The sequence below is a fragment of the Bos mutus genome, chromosome 1 (genome assembly GCF_027580195.1).
Source record: "Bos mutus isolate GX-2022 chromosome 1, NWIPB_WYAK_1.1, whole genome shotgun sequence".
In the NCBI taxonomy this organism is placed as follows: Eukaryota; Metazoa; Chordata; class Mammalia; order Artiodactyla; family Bovidae; genus Bos; species Bos mutus.
Window position 1 is genome coordinate 55038880 of NC_091617.1, and position 19394 is coordinate 55058273.

The following is a 19394-nucleotide window of genomic DNA, read 5'->3' on the forward strand; positions in this document are numbered from 1 at the left end:
TTTCCTTTTGTTTCCCTTCCCTGAGGAGACAGATCCAAAAAAAATATTGCTGAGAGTAATTTCAAAGAGTATTGCCTATGCTTTCTTATGGAGTCTTATAAGTTTTCAGGTCTTACATTTAGGTCTTTAATCTGTCTTGAGTGTATATATATGAATTTGTTTCTGTACTCTGTTTTGTTCCATTGAGCATGTGTCTGTTTTTTATACCAGTACCATACTTTTCTGATTATTGTAGCTTTGTAGTATAGTCTAAAGGCAAGGAGTGTGATGCCTCCAAATTTTTTAAAGATTGCTTAGGGTGTTAGAGGTCTTTTGTGGTTTCATATGAATTTTAAGGTTATTTGTTCTAGTTTTATGAAGTGTGCCACTGGAATTTTGATGAAAATTGCTTTGAGCCTGTAGATTGCTTTGAGTAGTAAGGGTGTTTTAACAATCCATGAACATGAGATATCTTTCCATTTATTTGTGTCTTTTTCAATTTCTTTGATCAGTGTAGTACAGCTTTCAACATAGAGGTCTTTTACCTTCGTTAAATTTTTTCCTAGGTGCTCTTTTCAGTGGAGTTGTGTGTAAATAGAATTGTCTTAATTTCTATTTCTGATGGTTTGCCACTGTTTATAGAAATCCACCAGGTTTTGTTTTGTTTGGCCATGCATATGGCAGGTGGGATCGTATTTCCCTGACCAGGAATTGAACCCATGGATCCTGCAGAGGAAGCTTGAAGTCTTAACCACTGGACTGCTGGGAAGTCTGAAATCCACACTTTTGTATATTGATTTTGTAGCCTGTAATGTCACTGAATCTACATATTACTTCTCTCTCTTTTTTTGGTGAAGACTTTAGTAGTAGCATGTCATCTACAATGACAGTTTTACTTATTCCCTTCCAAATGAAATGCCTTTGTTTCTTGTCTGATTGCTGTGGCTGGGACTTTCATTATTTTGTTACAGAGAAGTGGCAAGAGTGGGCATGCTTGTTTTATCTGATCTTAAAGGAAGAGCTTTTTAGCTTTTCACCATTGAGTATAATATTAGCTGTGGATTTGTCATTGTTGTATTCAGTCAGTTGTGTCCGACTCTTTGAGACGCCATGGACTGCAGCATGCCAGGCTTCCCTCCATCGTGCTCCATGCTTCACCATCTCCTGGAGTTTGCTCAAACTCATGTCCATTGAGTCGGTGATGCCATCCAACCATGTTGTCCTCTGTCACCCTGTTCTCCTCCTGCCCTCAGTCTTTCCCAGAATCAGGGTCTTTTTCTAATGAATTGGCTTTTTGCATCAGATGGTCAGAGTATTGAAACTTCTACTTCAGCATGAAGCCTTCCAATGCATATGCAGGGTTGATTGCCTTTAGGATTGACTGGTTTGATTTCCTTGCAGTCCAAAGAACTCTCAGGAGTCTTCTCTAGCACCACAGTTCAAAAGCATCAATTCTTTGTCACTCAGCCTTCTTTATGGTCCACCTTTCACATCCATACATGATTACTGGGATTTGTCATGCTGCTACTGCTAAGTCACTTCAGTCGTGTCTGACTCTGTGCGACCCCATAGACGGCAGCCCACCAGGCTCCCCCGTCCCTGGGATTCTCCAGGCAAGGACACGGGAGTGGGTTGCCATTTCCTTCTCCAATGTATGAAAGTAAAAAGTGAAAGTGAAGTTGCTCAGTCGTGTCTGACTCCTAGGGATCCCATGGACTGTGGCCTACCAGGCCCCTCTGTCCATGGGATTTTCCAGGCAAGAGTGCTGGAGTGGGGTTCCACTGCCTTCTTCTTTATTATATTGGGATAGTTTCCTCTGTACCAAATTTGTCGAGAGTTTATTGTAAATAGATGTTAAATTCTTTCAAATGTATATTTTGTGTCTATTGAGATGACCATGTGCTTTTTTATCCTTTGTTTTGTTAATGTGGTGTATCACATTGATTGATGTGCAGATATTGGACCATCCTTCCATTGTGGAGTACTTCTTGATCATGATAATGTGATCCTTTCTGTGTATTGTTGAATTGTTTGCTAATATATTTTTTAAATGTATTTACTTTTAATTGAAGGATAATTGCTTTACAGTGTTGTGTTGGTTTCTGCCATGTATCAACATGAATCAGAGGTATACATATGTCCTCTCCCTCATGAACCTCCCTCCCACCTCCCTCCACATCCCACCCCACTAGGTTGTTACAGAGCCCGGGTTTGAGTTTCCTGAATCATACAGCAAATTCTCATTGGCTATCTGTTTTGCATAGGATAGTGTATGTTTCCATGTTATTCTCTCCAGTCGTCCCACTGTCTGCTTCCTCCCCCCACCCTGTGTCCATAAGTCTGTTCTTTATGTCTGCATTTCAGTTACTGCCCTGCACATAGGTTCATCAGTACCATCTTTCTGGATTCCATATATATGTATTAATATATTGTATGTTTTTCTCTTTCTGACTTACTTAGCAATATTGATTCTTACAACCCATAAACGTGGAATATCTCTCCATCTGTTTATGTCATTTTTGATTTCTTTCATCAGTATCTTACAGTTTTCTGTATATAGCTCTTTTGTCTCCCTAGGTAGGTTTATTCCTTGGTATTTATTTTGTTTGAGAATATTTGCATCTATGTTCATCAGAGATACTGGCGTGCAGTTTTCGTTCGTTCTTTTTTCTGTAGTGTCTTTTTCTGACTTTGGTATCAAGGGAAAGCTGACCTTGCAGAATTTTAGGATGTTCTCTGCTCTTCAACTTTTTGGAATAGTTTAAGAAGGATAGATATTGACTCTTCTTTAAATGTTTGGTAGAGTTTCCCTGTGAAGCTGTCTGGCCCTGGACTTCTGTTTTCTTGGAGGATTCGGATTACGGATTCCGTTTAATTACTAGTAATTACAGGGACTCAGCGGACATGAGTGTGAGCAAGCTCCAGGAGTTGGTGATGGATAGGGAAGCCTGGCGTGCTGCAGTTCCTAGGGTCGCAGAGTCAGACGTGACTTGAGCGACTGAATTGAGCTGAATTAGTCTGTACAGATTTTCTATTTATTTGTTCCTGCTTCAGTCTTAGTAGATTATAATGTCTAGGAAGTTATCCATTTCAGAGAGGGTTTCAATTTGTTGTCATATAACTAGCATTGTGATTGTTTGTTGTACTTCTGTGATGGTGGTGAAATGAACTTCTCTTTCATTTCTAACTTTATTTGGGCCCTCTTTTATACTTGAAGATTGTGGCTAAAGGTTTATAAATTTTGTTTATCTCTTCAGAAACCCAGCTCTTGGTTTCATTGATCCTTTCTATTGGTGGGTTTTTTTTTGGTGGGGGGCTCTCTATTTTACTTATTTCTGCTCTGATTTTTATGATTTCCCTCCTACTACCTTTGGGCTTTGTTCTTTTTTAATTCCTTTAGGTGGAAAGTTATGTTGTTTGTGATTTTTTGTTTCTTGAGGTAGACTTACATATCTATAAACTTCCCTCTTGGAACTGCTTTTATTGTGTCCCATAGATGTGGGAAAGTTGTGTTTCTATTTTCATTTGTCTCAAGGTATTTCTTTTTTAATTTCTTCTTTGATTTCTTCATAGATGCATTTTTTGTTTTGTTTTTAATAGCATATTGTTTAGTGTCCACATTTCTATTTTTTCATTTTTATTCCCATAATTAATTTCTGGTTTCATACCATTGTGGTTAGAAAGGATGCTTGATATAATTTCAATTTGTTGAATTTATTGAGATATTTTTGTGGCCTAGCATGTGACCTGTCCTGCAGAAAGTTCCATATGCATTTTAAAAGAATGTGTATTTTGCTGCTTTGGATGAGATAACTATTCTGTAGATACTTATTAAGTCCATCTTGTCTGCATTTTAGACCAGTATTTCCTTATTGGTTTTCTGTCTGGATGATTTATCCACTGATAGAAGTAGAGCATTATAGTCCTCTACTATTACCATATTATTGTCAATTCTTTCCTTTATGTCTATTATTATTTGCTTTATATATTTAGGTACTCATCTATTCAGTTCAGTTCAGTCACTCACTCATGTCCGACTCTTTGAAACCTGATGAACCACAGCACACAAGGCCTTCCTGTCCATCACCGTCTCCCGGAGTCCATTGTGTTGGTGATGCCATCCAACCACCTCATCTTCTGCCATCCCCTTCTCCTTCAGCTCTCATCTTTCCCAGCATCAGGGTCTTTTCAAATGAGTCAGCTCTCCACGTCAGATGGCCAGAGTATTGGAGTTTCAGCTTCAACATCAGTCCCTCCAGTGAACACCCAGGACTGATCTCTTTTAGGATGAACTGGTTGGATCTCCTTGCAGTCCAAGGGACTCTCAAGAGTCTTCTCCAACACCACAGTTCAAAAGCATCAATTCTTGGGCGCTCAGCTTTCTTTATAGTCTAACTCTCACATCCATACATGACTACTGGAAAAACCATAGCCTTGACTAGATGGACCTTTGTTGGCAAAATAATGTCTCTGCTTTTTAATATGCTATCTAGGTTGGTCATAACTTTCCTTCCAAGGACCAAGCGTCTTTTAATTTCATGGCTGCAGTCACCATCTGCAGTGATTTTGGAGCCCAGAAAAATAAAGTCAGCCACTGTTTCCCCATCTATTTCCTATGGAGTGATGGGACCAGATGCCATGATCTTAGTGTTCTGAATGTTGAGCTTTAAGCCAACTTTTTCACTCTCCTCTTTCACTTTCATCAAGAGGCTTTTTAATTCTTCTTCACTTTCTGCCATAAGGATGGTGTCATCTGCATATCTGAGGTTATTGATATTTCTCCCAGCAATCTTGATTCCAGCTTGTGCTTCTTCCAGCCCAGCGTTTCTCATGATGCACTCTGCATATAAGTTAAATAAGCAGGGTGACAATATACAGCCTTGACGTATTCCTTTTCCTATTTGGATCCAGTCTGTTGTTCCATGTCCAGTTCTAACTGTTGCTTCCTGACCTGTATACAGGTTTCTCAAGAGGCAGGTCAGGTGGTCTGGTATTCCCATCTCCTTCAGATTTGTGGATCAAAGTTTATTGTGATCCACACAGTCAAAGGCTTTGGCATAGTCAAGAAAGCAGAAATAGATGTTTTTCTGGAACTCTCTTGCTTTTTCCATGATCCAGCGGATGTTGGCAATTTGATCTCTGGTTCCTCTGCCTTTTCTAAAACCAGCTTGAACATCTGGAATTTCACAGTTCATGTTGCTGAAGCCTGGCTTGGAGAATTTTGAGCATTACTTGACTAGTGTGTGAGATGAGTGCAATTGTGTGGTAGTTTGAGCATTCTCTGACATTGCCTTTCTTTAGGATTAGAATGCAAACTGACCTTTCCAGTCCTGTGGCCACTGCTGAGTTTTCCAAATGTGCTGGCATATTGAGTGCAGCACTTTCACAGTATCATCTTTTAAGATTTGAAAGAGCTCAACTGGAATTCCATCACCTCCACTAGCTTTGTTCATAGTGATGCTTCCTAAGGCCCACCTGACTTCACATTCCAGGATGTCTGGCTGTAGGTGAGTGTGAGTGATCACACCTTTGTGATTATCTGGGTCATGAAGATCTTTTTTGTGCAGTTTTTCTGTGTATTCTTGCCACCTCTTCTTAATATCTTCTGGTTCTGTTAGGTCCATACCATTTCTGTCCTTTATTGAGCCCATCTTTGCATGAAATATTCCCTTGGTATCTCTAATTTTCTTGAAGAGATCTCTATTAGGTACACATATGTTTACAAATGTTATATCTGCTTCTTGGATTGACTCTTTTGTCATTATATGATATCCTCTTTGTCGTTTGTCTATTCTGTGTGAACATTGCTACCCCATAAGCCATTATTCTTAAGGTTGTAAGGAGATATCCTTAGCGCTATCCTTTCCAGTTTATTTTGATGTCTTTGTCAGGTGAGCCTGCTATAAAAAACACTATAGACTGGTTGACTTAAATATCTGACTTTTATTTCTCAAAGTTCTAGAGTTTGATAAATCCAAGATCAAGGTGTGAGCAGATTCAGTTCCTGTTGAAGACCCTTTCCTGACTTGTAGACAGCCACCTTCTTGCTTTGTCAGGGTAGACAGAAAGAGAGAGCTCTTTTCTCTCTTCCTCTTTTTAAATGAGGACACTAATGCCAGCATGTGGGCCTGCCTTCATACAAATATCATTATCCCAAGAGGCCCCACCTCCAGTTAGTATTCAATATATATATTTTGGAGGGACACAAACATTCATTCCATTATCCTATGCCTTCTGTATCTCTACCTGAGGAGGATGAATATGTTTATTTGCTTTTATTATGAACATTACTTATTGTAAGTGATTCTGACATCAAAGAAGAACACAAAGTGACAACTAAAAGTTATTTCTTTAGTCTTTAGTAATTTCACTCCTTACAGTAACTAATGTTTATCTTCAGAACATACAAAAAATTATTGTCAGTATATATAGCATATGTGACTAATTTTTTTGCATTTAGATCTTCATTCCATTTGGTTTTGTGTGTGTATGTGTGTTTAATGTAAAGCAGGGATCTCTGTTTCCAAATATTTAGCTCTTGTCCTTTCATCATATCTTCACTAATTCATTATTTACATTCATAGAACATATTACATACCATATGCCATTATATATGTTGATCTGTTTATATATTTTAAGTTGCTTTAAGATACTAAGCTTTTTATTATTTTTACTTTAGTATCAACCCCCTCCTTACTGTGCAGTTGTGTGTATGTATGTCATGGTTTTCATTGCAGTTACATTGAATTTGTGTGCTAATATGGGGAGATTTGCCATCTATGTAGCATTATATTTTCCTTCTCATGACTATGACATGTCTTCCAATTATGCAGGTCAGTTGCTCAGGTCTGCAGGTTCTTTACAACATTATTTAAGTAGTTTAAATATTAATATTTTTACTAATACTGTTTTTTTCTACAGTAAATTTGTAAAGATTATCATATATTATAACATGTTGAATATATATTTTGTATACAGTTTGCATTCTTTATAAGCAGCTATGTTATTTGTTCTAATAGTGGTTTCCTTGGCCTTCTTCAGTTTTTCTAATAATAGATTTTCAAGATAATAATTTTGTGTGTTCTTTTTCTATTCATCCCTGTTTCCTTTTCTTGTCTCATTGCATGAGAATTTCCATTCTAAGTTGAATGATGATGATAGTGTACCGTCTTGTCTTCATCGTTCCTTAATAACATGCCCCTCCTTTAATTTTAGCATTGTGATGTCCATTGATTTAGAAGAATGTATTATTAAGAATTCTTTTTTCAATTGTTAACTTTTTAAAAATCCAGATAATGAACATTAAATTCTATTAAATATCCTTTTGGCTTCCAATGAGAAAGCCATGTGACCTTTCAATGTGATAAAAGTCTAAAAATTCCTTACATTTTTTAATATCTTACTTAATCATTGTGTCTTTTTCTTTAAATACAGAGCTATATGTTATTTTATAATATTATATGAAATTTTTAATATTTATAAATTGCTTTTTCATTTGTGTATCTTCAGGTTTAGTATTAGGCTTATGATATCTTGCTAAAATACGTTTGAATATTTTCATGTTTTATACTAATTACATTAAATTTTAAAAGCTTTGTAATTATCATATGGTTGAAAGTACATTTTTTGGACTTGATTTTTTTTTTTGGTGGAGTGGTTAAAAAAAAGACAACTTTTCTTCCATAGCTGTTAAGTATGATCAGTGTGAATTGTCAGTCCTTTTCTGTAATATCCTCAGTCATCTCTTGGATAAGAAAGTTAACTCTATTATCTATTTAATGTATTCATTTGTGGTTTGTTTGTTTTTTTCTTCAAAAAAAAGTTCATGGAAATATTGTATTAAGTTTTTATTGTTGTTTAGAGCCGTTTGAACATGTTTAAACATTTTTCTTAATCATCTTTTAAATGATACCCCCAATGTATTTGCTATAAATGTTCTAATATACTTGTTAGTGAAGAGTGTCTTGCTTGAATTTAGTATTAATGAGCATTAATCCTGTGTTTCGTAAAATGATTTATATTTGGCCCATTGCTTTTAGGAAGGAATCAGTATCATAAGGGTGAAGTTAGATGATTTTAACTTTCGTTTTTATGTTTTCTTGAAAAACATAAATTTGATTTATGAGATAGAAAATTTTGATTTCACGTTTATATGTTTGTTTGGGTTTTTTTTGATTTATGTTTTCTGGCAGTTGATCTGTATTTACCAGTGTGTTTTATACAGATTTTTGGTAGAGAAACCCTCCGAAGGAAGATACTTTTAGGATTTGGTTATCTGTCACTGAGTAACAAAATATCCTAAAGTTTGGTAGTTTTAAAACAGCATACTTTTATTATATGTCAGTTTCTTTGGGTCAGGAATCCAAGCATGACTCAGCTGAGTTCTTTGTTTCAGAGTCTCTCACTAGGCTACAGTCAGGGTGTCAGCTAGGGCTGGGACCTTACCTAGTGGCTTGACTGGGGAAGGACCTTCTTAGGAAGGACCTAAGCTTACTGTTGGCCCAGTGTAGTGCTTTATCCAGTGCAACACATATAGGTGATTATTTGATTCATTTAAGAAGCATTCTTTGGGTCTTAAATCCAGCCCTGGAAGCATCTAACTCTTTTCAGTTCTTCCTGTTTACTCAGTCATTAGTGTCTATGTGTGTGTGTGTAGAAAACAGGAAGGGAGGGAATTTGATCATATGTTAGCATAACTTAGATTCATTTTTAAGAACTATGCTTTTCTATTTTCCTTAGGTGCCTTAGCTGGACCAATTATTGTGGAGCCACATGTCACAGCAGTATGGGGAAAGAATGTTTCGTTGAAGTGTTTAATTGAAGTAAATGAAACTATAACACAAATTTCATGGGAGAAGATACATGGCAAAAGTTCACAGACTGTTGCAGTTCATCATCCTCAACATGGATTCTCTGTTCAAGGAGAATATCAGGGAAGAGTCTTGTTTAAAAACTATTCAATTAATGATGCAACAATTACTCTACATAACATAGGATTCTCTGATTCTGGAAAATACATATGCAAAGCTGTTACATTCCCACTTGGAAATGCTGAGTCCTCTACAACTGTAACTGTATTAGGTACGTGTACTTGAATTGTATATTTTGGTGGTAGTGGTGAGGATTATAGTAAAAATATTTTCAAAAACTTAAAATGCTTGAAATTACATATAAATGTAAATTTTAAATGAAAGAATTCAAATATGATTTTTCAATTTCTGTCATAAAACTCTGATTCTAGACTCTGTTTAAACAAAATCTTGTCCCTATCTACCTGTCCGTATAATGCTGTGTAGTTCATAGCTATTTTACTTTGTTCAGGAAAGATTGTTTTTTATTTACAATGCTAAGTGCTAATGTTTTTTATTTATAATACTAAGTGCTAATATTCTTTGATGTTTATTTCCCCTCAAACTTCAACCTTTAATTAAATTATCATCTTTAAGCTTTTCCATTTTGTTTTAATGACTGTGGTCTTAGAGCCATTGATGTCTTATGTTTGTTTTTCAAATCAGATTTTTATTTCTGCTGTTGTGGATTTGTGTAGCTATTTGAATCATGGGCTGTTGCTTCCATTGAAGGATCTTCTGCCTTTTACTGTGTGATAACTGTTAAAATTTATGGTGAACTTTAGAAAGAGCTTATTAGTATTAAAGTAGCCACCCGCAGTGAAAGGTAAACCAATCTGGAATAGCTGGTGAGTACTCATAGAATACTAGTATGAGGACCAAGGACTACTAGCAACCTTAGCCATTTCCACCTAAAGTGGAACGCCTTTAATGGATGGTCTTTGCTCTGAATCCACCTGTTTGCCTGTCAGGGATGTTAGGTCTGCTAATAGCTTTCCCTACTCAATCCTCCTTATCTTTTCTCCTTTATAAACTTGTTGCACTCCTCACTTGATCTCACTGTCTGCTTCAAGAGAACCAAACAGTTACACAGCCTCTAATATTTAATGGTGTGATTTCAGGATCTCTGAAGTTCAGGAAAGAAATTTTGTCCAAATTTGTTATATATTTTTTCATGTTGAGAAAAACTATTTAAAAATAAAAATAAAATTAAATATTTGAAGACTTTGTGTTTAAGACCCTGTCCTAAGGGCTGTGGGGAAAATATAACTTAGGTTTACAAAATTGATACTTTTGAGAACAGTTTTAACTGGAAGACAAGGTATTAATATCTAAAAAGTCAAGTGCAAACCATTGGGGTAAAAAATTTAAAAAAAAATAAGTGTCAAGAAAAAAAGATAGTTTGTATGTAGAAGAGAGAACTCATGAGAATAAGATTTTTTACTTTAAATTTTAGTAATCCTTCCTAAATTAATAAACATTCAGTGGTTTAAAACTCAGGATTATTTAAAGTATAAGACCAGTCATGATTTTACCTGTGTCTGCTTCTCTAATTTCATCTATTCCATTCCTTGCTCTACTTCTCCCAACAGCCCGAATTTTATAATCATAATGAACTATTTGTGATATGTTAACACTTATGTTTTTATATGTATTTTTTGTTATGCCTCTCTTGTCAAGAGATTGCCACCTTTCCCCTCCTGTCTTTTTCTTCCTGCATTTCTTCTATTTAACTGTTACTCATCAAACTACATCCTTTTGGTAGCCATTTTAAAAATATCTAGCCCTCTGCTGCTTGATAGGGATTTTATTTTGCTCTTTTGCCATTGTATCTTGAGCTCATCTTTGTTGCAGCAGTTAATTTAGCACTATGTCTTTTTCACTATAAACCTGTGGTGGACTGCAACTGTGCACTTTAAAATTTGACTTTGTATCCGTAAAGCTTATAAGAGTTTCTGGCATATAGCAATAATACACTGTTATTTAAGTAGGGTATGGAAATAGCTAAGTTAACTCTAGTTCAGAAATGTTTTGTTGAAAAATAGTTGAGCCAGTCCTTGAATGGTGTAAACATACAGAGGGGGAATAAGTGAGCCAATGCAAGGAAGCAGAAAACAACATACATTAGGGCAGAGTTTCTTCACCATGGCATTGTTGAAGTTTGGGCCTGGAAATTTTTGCTGGGGTAAACTGTCCTGTCCATTACAGACTGTTCAGCAGCCTTCATGCCATCTACCCACTAGATACTAGTAGCAGTTCCTTAGAAGTTGTGCCAAGTTAGAATGTCTCCCAGCATTGCCAAGTGTCCTCTGAGGGACCACTGAATAATCTGTTGATTGTTCAAAGGATTTATATAAAGTCAAGAATTAAAGGCTAGAAATGTAGAGTAGGACCACTTTAAAGTAACTCGAATATCAAGATTGGGAATTTGAACCTTATATTAGTTGAAATGCAAACTGAGGATGTTGTATTTCTCCCGTCTCTTATTCTCAAGTTCTTTCTGTTTATTTATTTTATTTTTTATTATTTTTGACTGTACCACGTGACACATGGGATCTTAGTTCTCTGACCAGGAATTGAACCCATGCCTTTAGTGAAAAGTGTATAGCTGTAACCACTGTACCACCAGGGAAGTCCCAGATTCTTGTTGTTTAAAGTGTGATTCATGAGCCAGCAGCAGTGGTATCATTTGGGAGATTGTTAGAAATACAGAATTCAGATCCTCCCCAGACTTGTTGAATGATAAATCTATTATAGCAAGGTCCCCAAGTAATTTTTATGCACAGTAGGTAAAGTTTGAAAAACACTACTTTGACCATCTTCTCACCTTGCTTAGAGGAGTGTCTAACTCATAGACTTGATTTGTAAGTAATGTGATGAAAGTTGTCATTTAGGAAGATCAGTCAGGTGTTTTTGATGGATTACAATGAAGAGTCCTGAAATCATAATGCCTAAGATAGGAGGCCATGAAAGCTTGACGTTAATTTTCTAATTTATGCCACTTGAGTGAAGAAGGGAGCTATTAGGAAGGAGAAACTAACAGAACATTGTAACTGACTATATATAAGAAACCAAGAAGGTTTGAACAGTAACAGGTTTTGAGCCTTAGTGGTTGAGTAAATTATGTTGCCATTAATTTAAATTGGCATGTCTGCATGAAAATCAAGTTGGGGATTGGGAGGATGAGATGATGAATTCAACCTTTGGCTTACTGAGTTGGAGGATACATAGACAAATGATACCACATTTTGTATCAAAAGTGAATAAAATTAGGGATCATTCAGGTAGTAATGTTTATCAGATAAAAGTTTTTAAGAGACATACAGAAAGTAACGGAAGTTTTATTAGGGCAGGGATTAGAAGAAATAGAGATGAACAATTCAAAAACATAGCTTTGCAAAAAACTGTTAAAGTAATATTATTTATATCAAGAGAAGATAAAGCTTTTAAGATTGCTCTAGCACATTTTTCCCACGGTGAGAATCAAGCCCTACAGAAATGATTTCAGTGACCCATTTTTTTCAGTGCTCCTGTGGTTGGCACATCCAACTTCTCAGGTGGCGCTGGCAGTAAAGAGCCCACCTGCCAATGCAGCAGACATGAGAGATGCAGGTTCAATTCCTGGGCTAGAAAGATCCCATGAAGGAGGGCATGACAACCCACTCCAGTGTTCTTGCCTGGAGAATCCCATGGACAGAGGAGCCCGGTGGGCTACAGTCTAGTGTCACAGTTGGACACGACTGAAGCGACCTAGCATGCATGGTTGGCACATAGCTACTATCATTCTAAATGCATATCCCAGAAGTTAATCTATTACTTAGAGCAGATACCTGAAGGCATTAGAACTTAATTCTTTTGGAACTGATTGGGAAGAACTGCTCTAAGTATCAGATTTCTACCAAGTCAGTCAAAGAAAATAGACAAAGAAAAGCATTGAGTGTGTAGATTAGGCAGAGTTAGTGACATTAGAGTTTCAAAGGAATGATAGTAATAGACCTGAATAAGGGAATGTAATATAGCAAAACACTTTTAAGAAAATTGAACAACAAATGTCCCATAGGAGAAGAGTTATTGTATAATTGATTGCTTCTTCTTGATATATGAGATATTATATAGTGATTAAAATTGTAGTTAATAGAAGTGTTGCTGCTTGAAAATAAAATGAGCCAAAAAACTGTAGGAATACCATGATTACATCTATATAGACACTGGAAACAAAAATAAAGAGAAAGAAGTGGAAGTATATGATAATGACTATATTAGTATATTATAGTTGTGGATATTTTTCTTTTTTTTTTTTTTTCTAATTTTTAGTAATACTTTTGTAATAATAATTAAAAAAAAAAAAAAAAACTTCTACTGCCAGACATAATGGAGTAACAGGGATTGGATTTACCCTTTCTCTCTCTAACAAGAAAACTAACCAACTAGTTTTTAGTCATTGGGCAATAGGCATGATAGGATTATGATCCCTGAAAGAAGAAAGATAGGCAAGAATTATGCAGTTGCTCCAGCCTCCTCTTTAATCAGTCTCCAGTGGCAACTCAGTGACAAGGGCTTCAAGTAAAGAATACTGGTCTCACTGAGCTTAAGAGATGGATTGGACAGATGTTTAGAATTTGTGGAGCAGAAAGTAGAAAGGGAGTATCCAAAAGAAAGAATGTGTGTGCTTTAGAGACCTACAGAAGGGCCCTCTGAAGTCTTTGGTTTAGAACTTGCTGTGTACATGTGGAAGACACTTTGGAGATGGGGGAAAGAACCAGCAGAAAGAAGTGGTCTTAACAATCCTGGTGTTAATATAGGGCTGGGAAAACGTCATATTCCTACAAATCAGAGTATAGAGGGCACTGGGTAGGAGAGGGAGTGACAGCGAAACCTCCAGGGACGAAGTGCAGAGAAGCTAACTAAAATGTTGGGAAATACGAGAAAAGTAACTTTAGAAAGCCATTGTAGTCTACAACCAGGGGTTTGAGTCCCTTCAGAAGAAACAAATAATATAATTTAAAATTAACTTTAAAATAATTTTTATATTTCCTCAAAGATAAAAACCTCTATTGATGGCACAGGTTATTCACACTGACTCTGCCATGGTTGGGGGATGGGCACGTGAAACATTAAAAACCATTGAAAACTTCAAAGAAATAATAATATAGTAAGGAATATACACTAAAATCTAAGAAAAAGTAGAAACATAGAAATAAACCTAGCTCTGAAAGCTGAAATCTGTATTCAACCTTGAGGACATTCAACAATTCAGAAGAGATACCTAAGATGATGAACTAAGATTTTGAGAGCCTTGAGAAGTGAGAGAGACAAATACCTAAGTGTATGTCTGCTCAAGATGGGATATCTAATAACTTTTCTTATATTCTCCTGGTACCCAACGACTTAACATTTTCAGAAGAGTAGTTCACCCACAGTAAACTAGCCTTATTACAGACTTTGAGGCTTGGTTTATATCACTTGAGTAATCTGAAATTGAGACCCTGGGCTGGATAGTGTTCTTAGAAGCTAGCTTAGCAGAAGAAAAGAAAGATCCTTTCTGGAAGAAAGGTACTGTATTCTAAGCCTCAAATTATTTCTACCTTAATTATTCAAATTCAAGCATATGATCTGCTTGAATGACCAGGCATATAAGTAAAGAAGACCCCAGAAGCACCCAGTGCAAAAAGAAGAGAAAAAGACCTGTGTAAGGTGTTGGAATTATCTGACATAGACTATTAAACAGTGCTTACCATTTGAAGGGATAGGTCAATCTATTGAATTTCTGCAGAGAATAAGAAACTGTCAGTCGTGTCCATCTCTGTGCCTGCATGGACTATATATATATATAGCCTGTCAGGCTCCTCTGTCCATGGGATTCTCCAGGCAAGAAACCTGGAGAATTCCCTTCTCCAGGGACTCTTCTCCATCCAGAGACTGAACCCAGGTCTTCATTGCAGGCAGATTTTTTACCATCTGAGCCACCAGCAAAGCCCATATATGTATGTATGTGTGTTTATGTGTATAATGTCTATGTATATATATATAATGTATATGTATATATAATGTATATGTGTGTGTGTATATAAGTATTTATATATATATTTATCTCACATAGTAATTTGTCCTCGAAGTACAGAGGTAATTCTTAGTACAAGCATATCTCGGAGATAACGTGGGTTCGGTTCCAGACCAATAAAGTAAATATCACAGTAAAACAGTCACATGAATTTTTTGGTTTCACAGTGTTATAAAGATTATGTTTATACTACACTGTAGTCTGTTAAGTGTGCAATAGCATTGTCTTAACAATGTATATAATTTAGGTAAAAAATCATTGTATTGCTAAAAAATACTTACCATCATCTGAGTCTTCAGCCAGTTTTAATCTTTTTACAGTAGTAACATCCAAGATTACAGATCATCATAACAAATATAATAATAATGAAAAAGCTTGAAATATTCTGAGAATTACCAAAATATGACAAAGAGATAGGAAGTGAGAAAATGCTGTTGGAAAAATGATGCTAATAGATTTGCTCAATACAGGGTTACCAGAAGTCTTCAATTTGTGAATAATGCAATATCTGTGAAGCACAATGGAGTGAGGTGTGCCTGTATATAAAAAACAGTTAACTGATGAATTTTATACATTTGAATTAAAAACTTCTGCTCATCAAAACACACTATAAAGAGAGAAGCCCTAAATGGTAGAAGATATTGCACATATAATCAGAAATGGACTCTCCCCAATCAGTAAAAAAAAAAAAAAAAGGACTTTAATAGGTATTTTCAGAAAAATCCAAAATGGCTCATGAACAAGACAAGATTCTTAGTGTCATTTATAACTGAGAAATTAAAAACAGGGTCTCTATTATATGCTGTTATATACTTACAAGATTGTCAGAGACTGAAAAGTCTGACAGTATCAACTGTAGTGGGTATGTTGGGACCAGTCAGAGTGCTAAGACTGAGAGTAAATTGGTACTTTGGAAAGCTTTTTGGCCTTACTTGGTAAAGTTGGAAATAAACATAGAAGCAAGAGAAAAACTAGAGAAACATTTTTAAAAATATACCAAGATACATGAGTGAAAATGTTTCTTAAAAAATCGTTTTTTTCCAAAGAGGAAGCAGCACCAATATTCAACAGTAAATGAACCATACAGTAGTTAAGACTAATTATTGATACAATTGTATGCAAATCTAAATGATCTAAAAGTAAAACAAAGAATTGCAAAATAATAATTGAAGGCTAAATGATCCTACATGAATAAACCTCAGGAACAGAAAATTGAGACAAAAATATATTTTAAAAATGACCCAATTAAAAATTTTGGAAATAAGTCTTTTAGGTTAAAAACTTAATGGACACAGTAAACTATAGGCTGGAGCCAAAGAACACATGAAGTGAGTACTAAGGAATTTATACAGAAAGGAGCATATTAAATTTACTGGAAAATCTGAAGAGACTGCTAGCATGTATGTGGAGGGTAGATTAAAAGGATCTCACACTAAGGTTACTTCTGCTGAGGATCTTTCTTATATCAGATAAAGGTAGGTAGCATGTACATTTCAGTAAGCATAACTGTTAATGCTATATATTTTAACAGTTGTAATTTAAATATAAACATTTTTGCCACAGCTTGAAGCATTATATATTAAAACTGCTTTTTTATTTTTCATTTCAGAATAATAGTACCTTGAATCTCCTAATGGAAATTATGATTAAGTTTGCAGATTTTTTTTTATATGTTAACTTTGGAAGAAACTCATTTGTCCCGATAAAAAAAGGTGTATCTCTATCAGGGCAGGGAGAACTATCTTTGTGATGGTTATATAAAGTCTTGCTTCTAGATTGGCCTGACTCAATCTTCTCTTGTTCTAAGAATCCATTTGGTGTTGGCATTTAGTGTGTGTGTATCTTATATTCAGTTGTCCTTAAGTTTATGAAATGTGGCTAGATGTGGCTTGGAAGGAGTAAATATGCTCTTAATTGAAATGTAACTAATTTTTTAAAATTTAAACAGTTGAACCTACTGTGAGCCTGATAAAAGGGCCAGATTCTTTAATTGATGGAGGAAATGAAACAGTAGCAGCCATTTGTATCGCAGCCACTGGAAAACCAGTTGCACATATTGATTGGGAAGGTGATCTTGGAGAAATGGAATCCACTACAACTTCTTTTCCAAATGAAACAGCAACAATTGTCAGCCAATACAAGCTCTTTCCTACCAGATTTGCCAAAGGAAGGAGAATTACTTGTGTTGTAAAACATCCAGCCTTGGAAAAGGACATCCGATATTCCTTCATATTAGATATACAGTGTAAGTAAATGATAGTGTTTGCTTTTTAAACATTATGTGTTTTAATTTTATTCCTCTAACATAATTCTGTATCAAATTGTGTTTAGTTTGAATATGTAGTATTCCTATATTGTTGTAGATTTTCCTTGTTGACATTTTTTCTTAATTAAAAAAAATATTTTTATGGAAATTTCGTTTAACCAGAATATTATTGTCAGTTTGTAAAGACAATGATTAAAGTTGCTGTCTAACTTAAAATTATTTAGCCTTGTCTTTTTTAGACCTTAAAATAGGCTAGACTTGGGTAAATTGTGCACATTTGTACCTCAGAATGTTCAGTACTTGGAGAAAAACAGCTGCTTCTCCAATCCAATTAATTTAGCTGTTCATTTTTATGGATGCTACCCATGATATTTTCAGTAAGAATTTTTAATTTCCTAGATGCATTTTAATTAGCTGGAAAATTTGTTCTTTTAATATTATTTGTAGTCACATTTTGTTGATGACAGAAATTCTAAGATCCTCATAAAGGTAAAACAGTAAAGTGATCGTTGGGATAATAGTAATCTTAGATAAAGTTAAAAGCTGGCCCATCCTGTGCTGCTTTTTTTTTTCCTAAGAGATGCTCTCTTATGTGTGTATTTATGTGAGATATATATATATATATATATATATAGATGGATATCATATATATATATGTGGATATCATATATATATGATACATATGTGTATATACTTTCCCCTTTTATAAAGTTTCTCGCTTTTTATATATTCTTTGTGTAGCACTTTAAAATTTGAGCAAGAGAAATACAGATAGCTTATAGTAAAGATAATGAAAGTTAAGTAGGTTAAAGATAAAATTATGAAAAGTCTCTGGGTTCTTGTGTCATTTCCATCCATGCACAGATCATAAATCTAGATAGGTTTTTGAAGGAGATGTTCTGTTTTTTTGTTGTTTTGTTTTTTTGATACGACATGCATGGAATTTTAATTTACACATATTCATTACACTTCGTGTGATTGTTTTGAAAATTGTAAGGATCTTTTTCAACATTTATAGAGTTAAACTTGAGGAGCTATCTTATGTGGATTTTATTACCATTCATTGTATTCTTGAGTGCAAATACAGTCCTAGTAGTAGTCCCTTCTCGTTGTAATTTGTCAGTATCCATGAAGGGTTGGTTACAAGACTCCTGCTTATGCCAAAATCCAGGCATGCTCCAATCCTTTATATAAAATGGCATATATTTGCATGTAATCTATACATATCCTCCTATGTTCTTTAAATCATCTGTAGATTGCTTATAATACATACTGCAATGTAAATGTTATGTAAATAGCTTTAAATTCAATGTAAATACTATGTAAATAATTGCTGATATGCAGCAAATTCAAGTTTTTATTTTTGAACTTTTCTAGAATTTTTTTTTCCTGAATATTTTTCATTTATAGTTGGTTGAATCCACAGAAGCTGAACCCATAAAGATGGCTGGCTGTACCTTCTTTTCTCCTCATTTTTCTATCTTGTACATACTTTTAAGTTTTTCTTTTTTCTTATAAAATTTAGATTCAGTTGTAAGTCCATTAATATTTTTCTCATATGTATTTTCTCTTCCCTGTGTCTAATAATGACTGAAATTTTCATCAATTATGTATACTATTATTTTTTGTTTGCTTAAATGCAATTTTAAAATATAAAAATATTTCTCCTGATGTAAGACTTTATGGCTTAGACTTATTGGCCTACACCTAAAATATTCTTATTCTTTCTTGCTGTTGTTAATTAGGCCCTATAAAACATGTAAACAAAGTTTGAGGAGATAAAATCTTACATGCAAAATTCATATCTCAAAATTTAGAGGTATTCTTTGAGGATACTTTAATATCTATCTTATCCTTCGTTGAAAATAAACACACAGATATCTGTACTGTTCTTTCAGCAACATTAATTACTACCAATTTTAAATTAGAAAAAAATGTTAATTCTTGGTATTTATGAGGCAGGCCTTTTAAAATTATTAAGGTAATTGTACCTTAGTTTGAAGAAGTTTAACTTTTTACCACTGTTTTTTGTAAACCTTACTTGACTTCAGGCTTCCCTGCGTAGTTAAAAGATTGACCTGGTTTCTCTAACTTCCCGTCTGGCCTGCTTTTTGTCTAGTTTACTTGTGTACCTCACAGAAGGTTGGAGGGTCTCTGCACCATACTTAAGTATCATTTCTTTACCTTCTCTCATATCATTCTATATTTTTCCTTGTTAGCCCTCATAATGGATTTTCGT

The 19394-nt window shown here is 34.8% G+C and overlaps 1 protein-coding gene across 5 annotated transcripts in view; it reads left to right on the plus strand.

Moving 5' to 3' along the window:
• Positions 1-19394, plus strand: part of NECTIN3 (nectin cell adhesion molecule 3) — a 304770-nt gene that overhangs the window by 37395 nt on the left and 247981 nt on the right. For all 5 annotated transcript variants that reach the window (XM_070368935.1, XM_070368925.1, XM_070368916.1 and 2 more), the window contains exons 2-3: positions 8719-9060; positions 16838-17134. In XM_070368935.1, coding sequence (XP_070225036.1) covers positions 8719-9060; positions 16838-17134 — 639 coding nt within the window. The remainder of the gene's footprint in view (positions 1-8718; positions 9061-16837; positions 17135-19394) is intronic.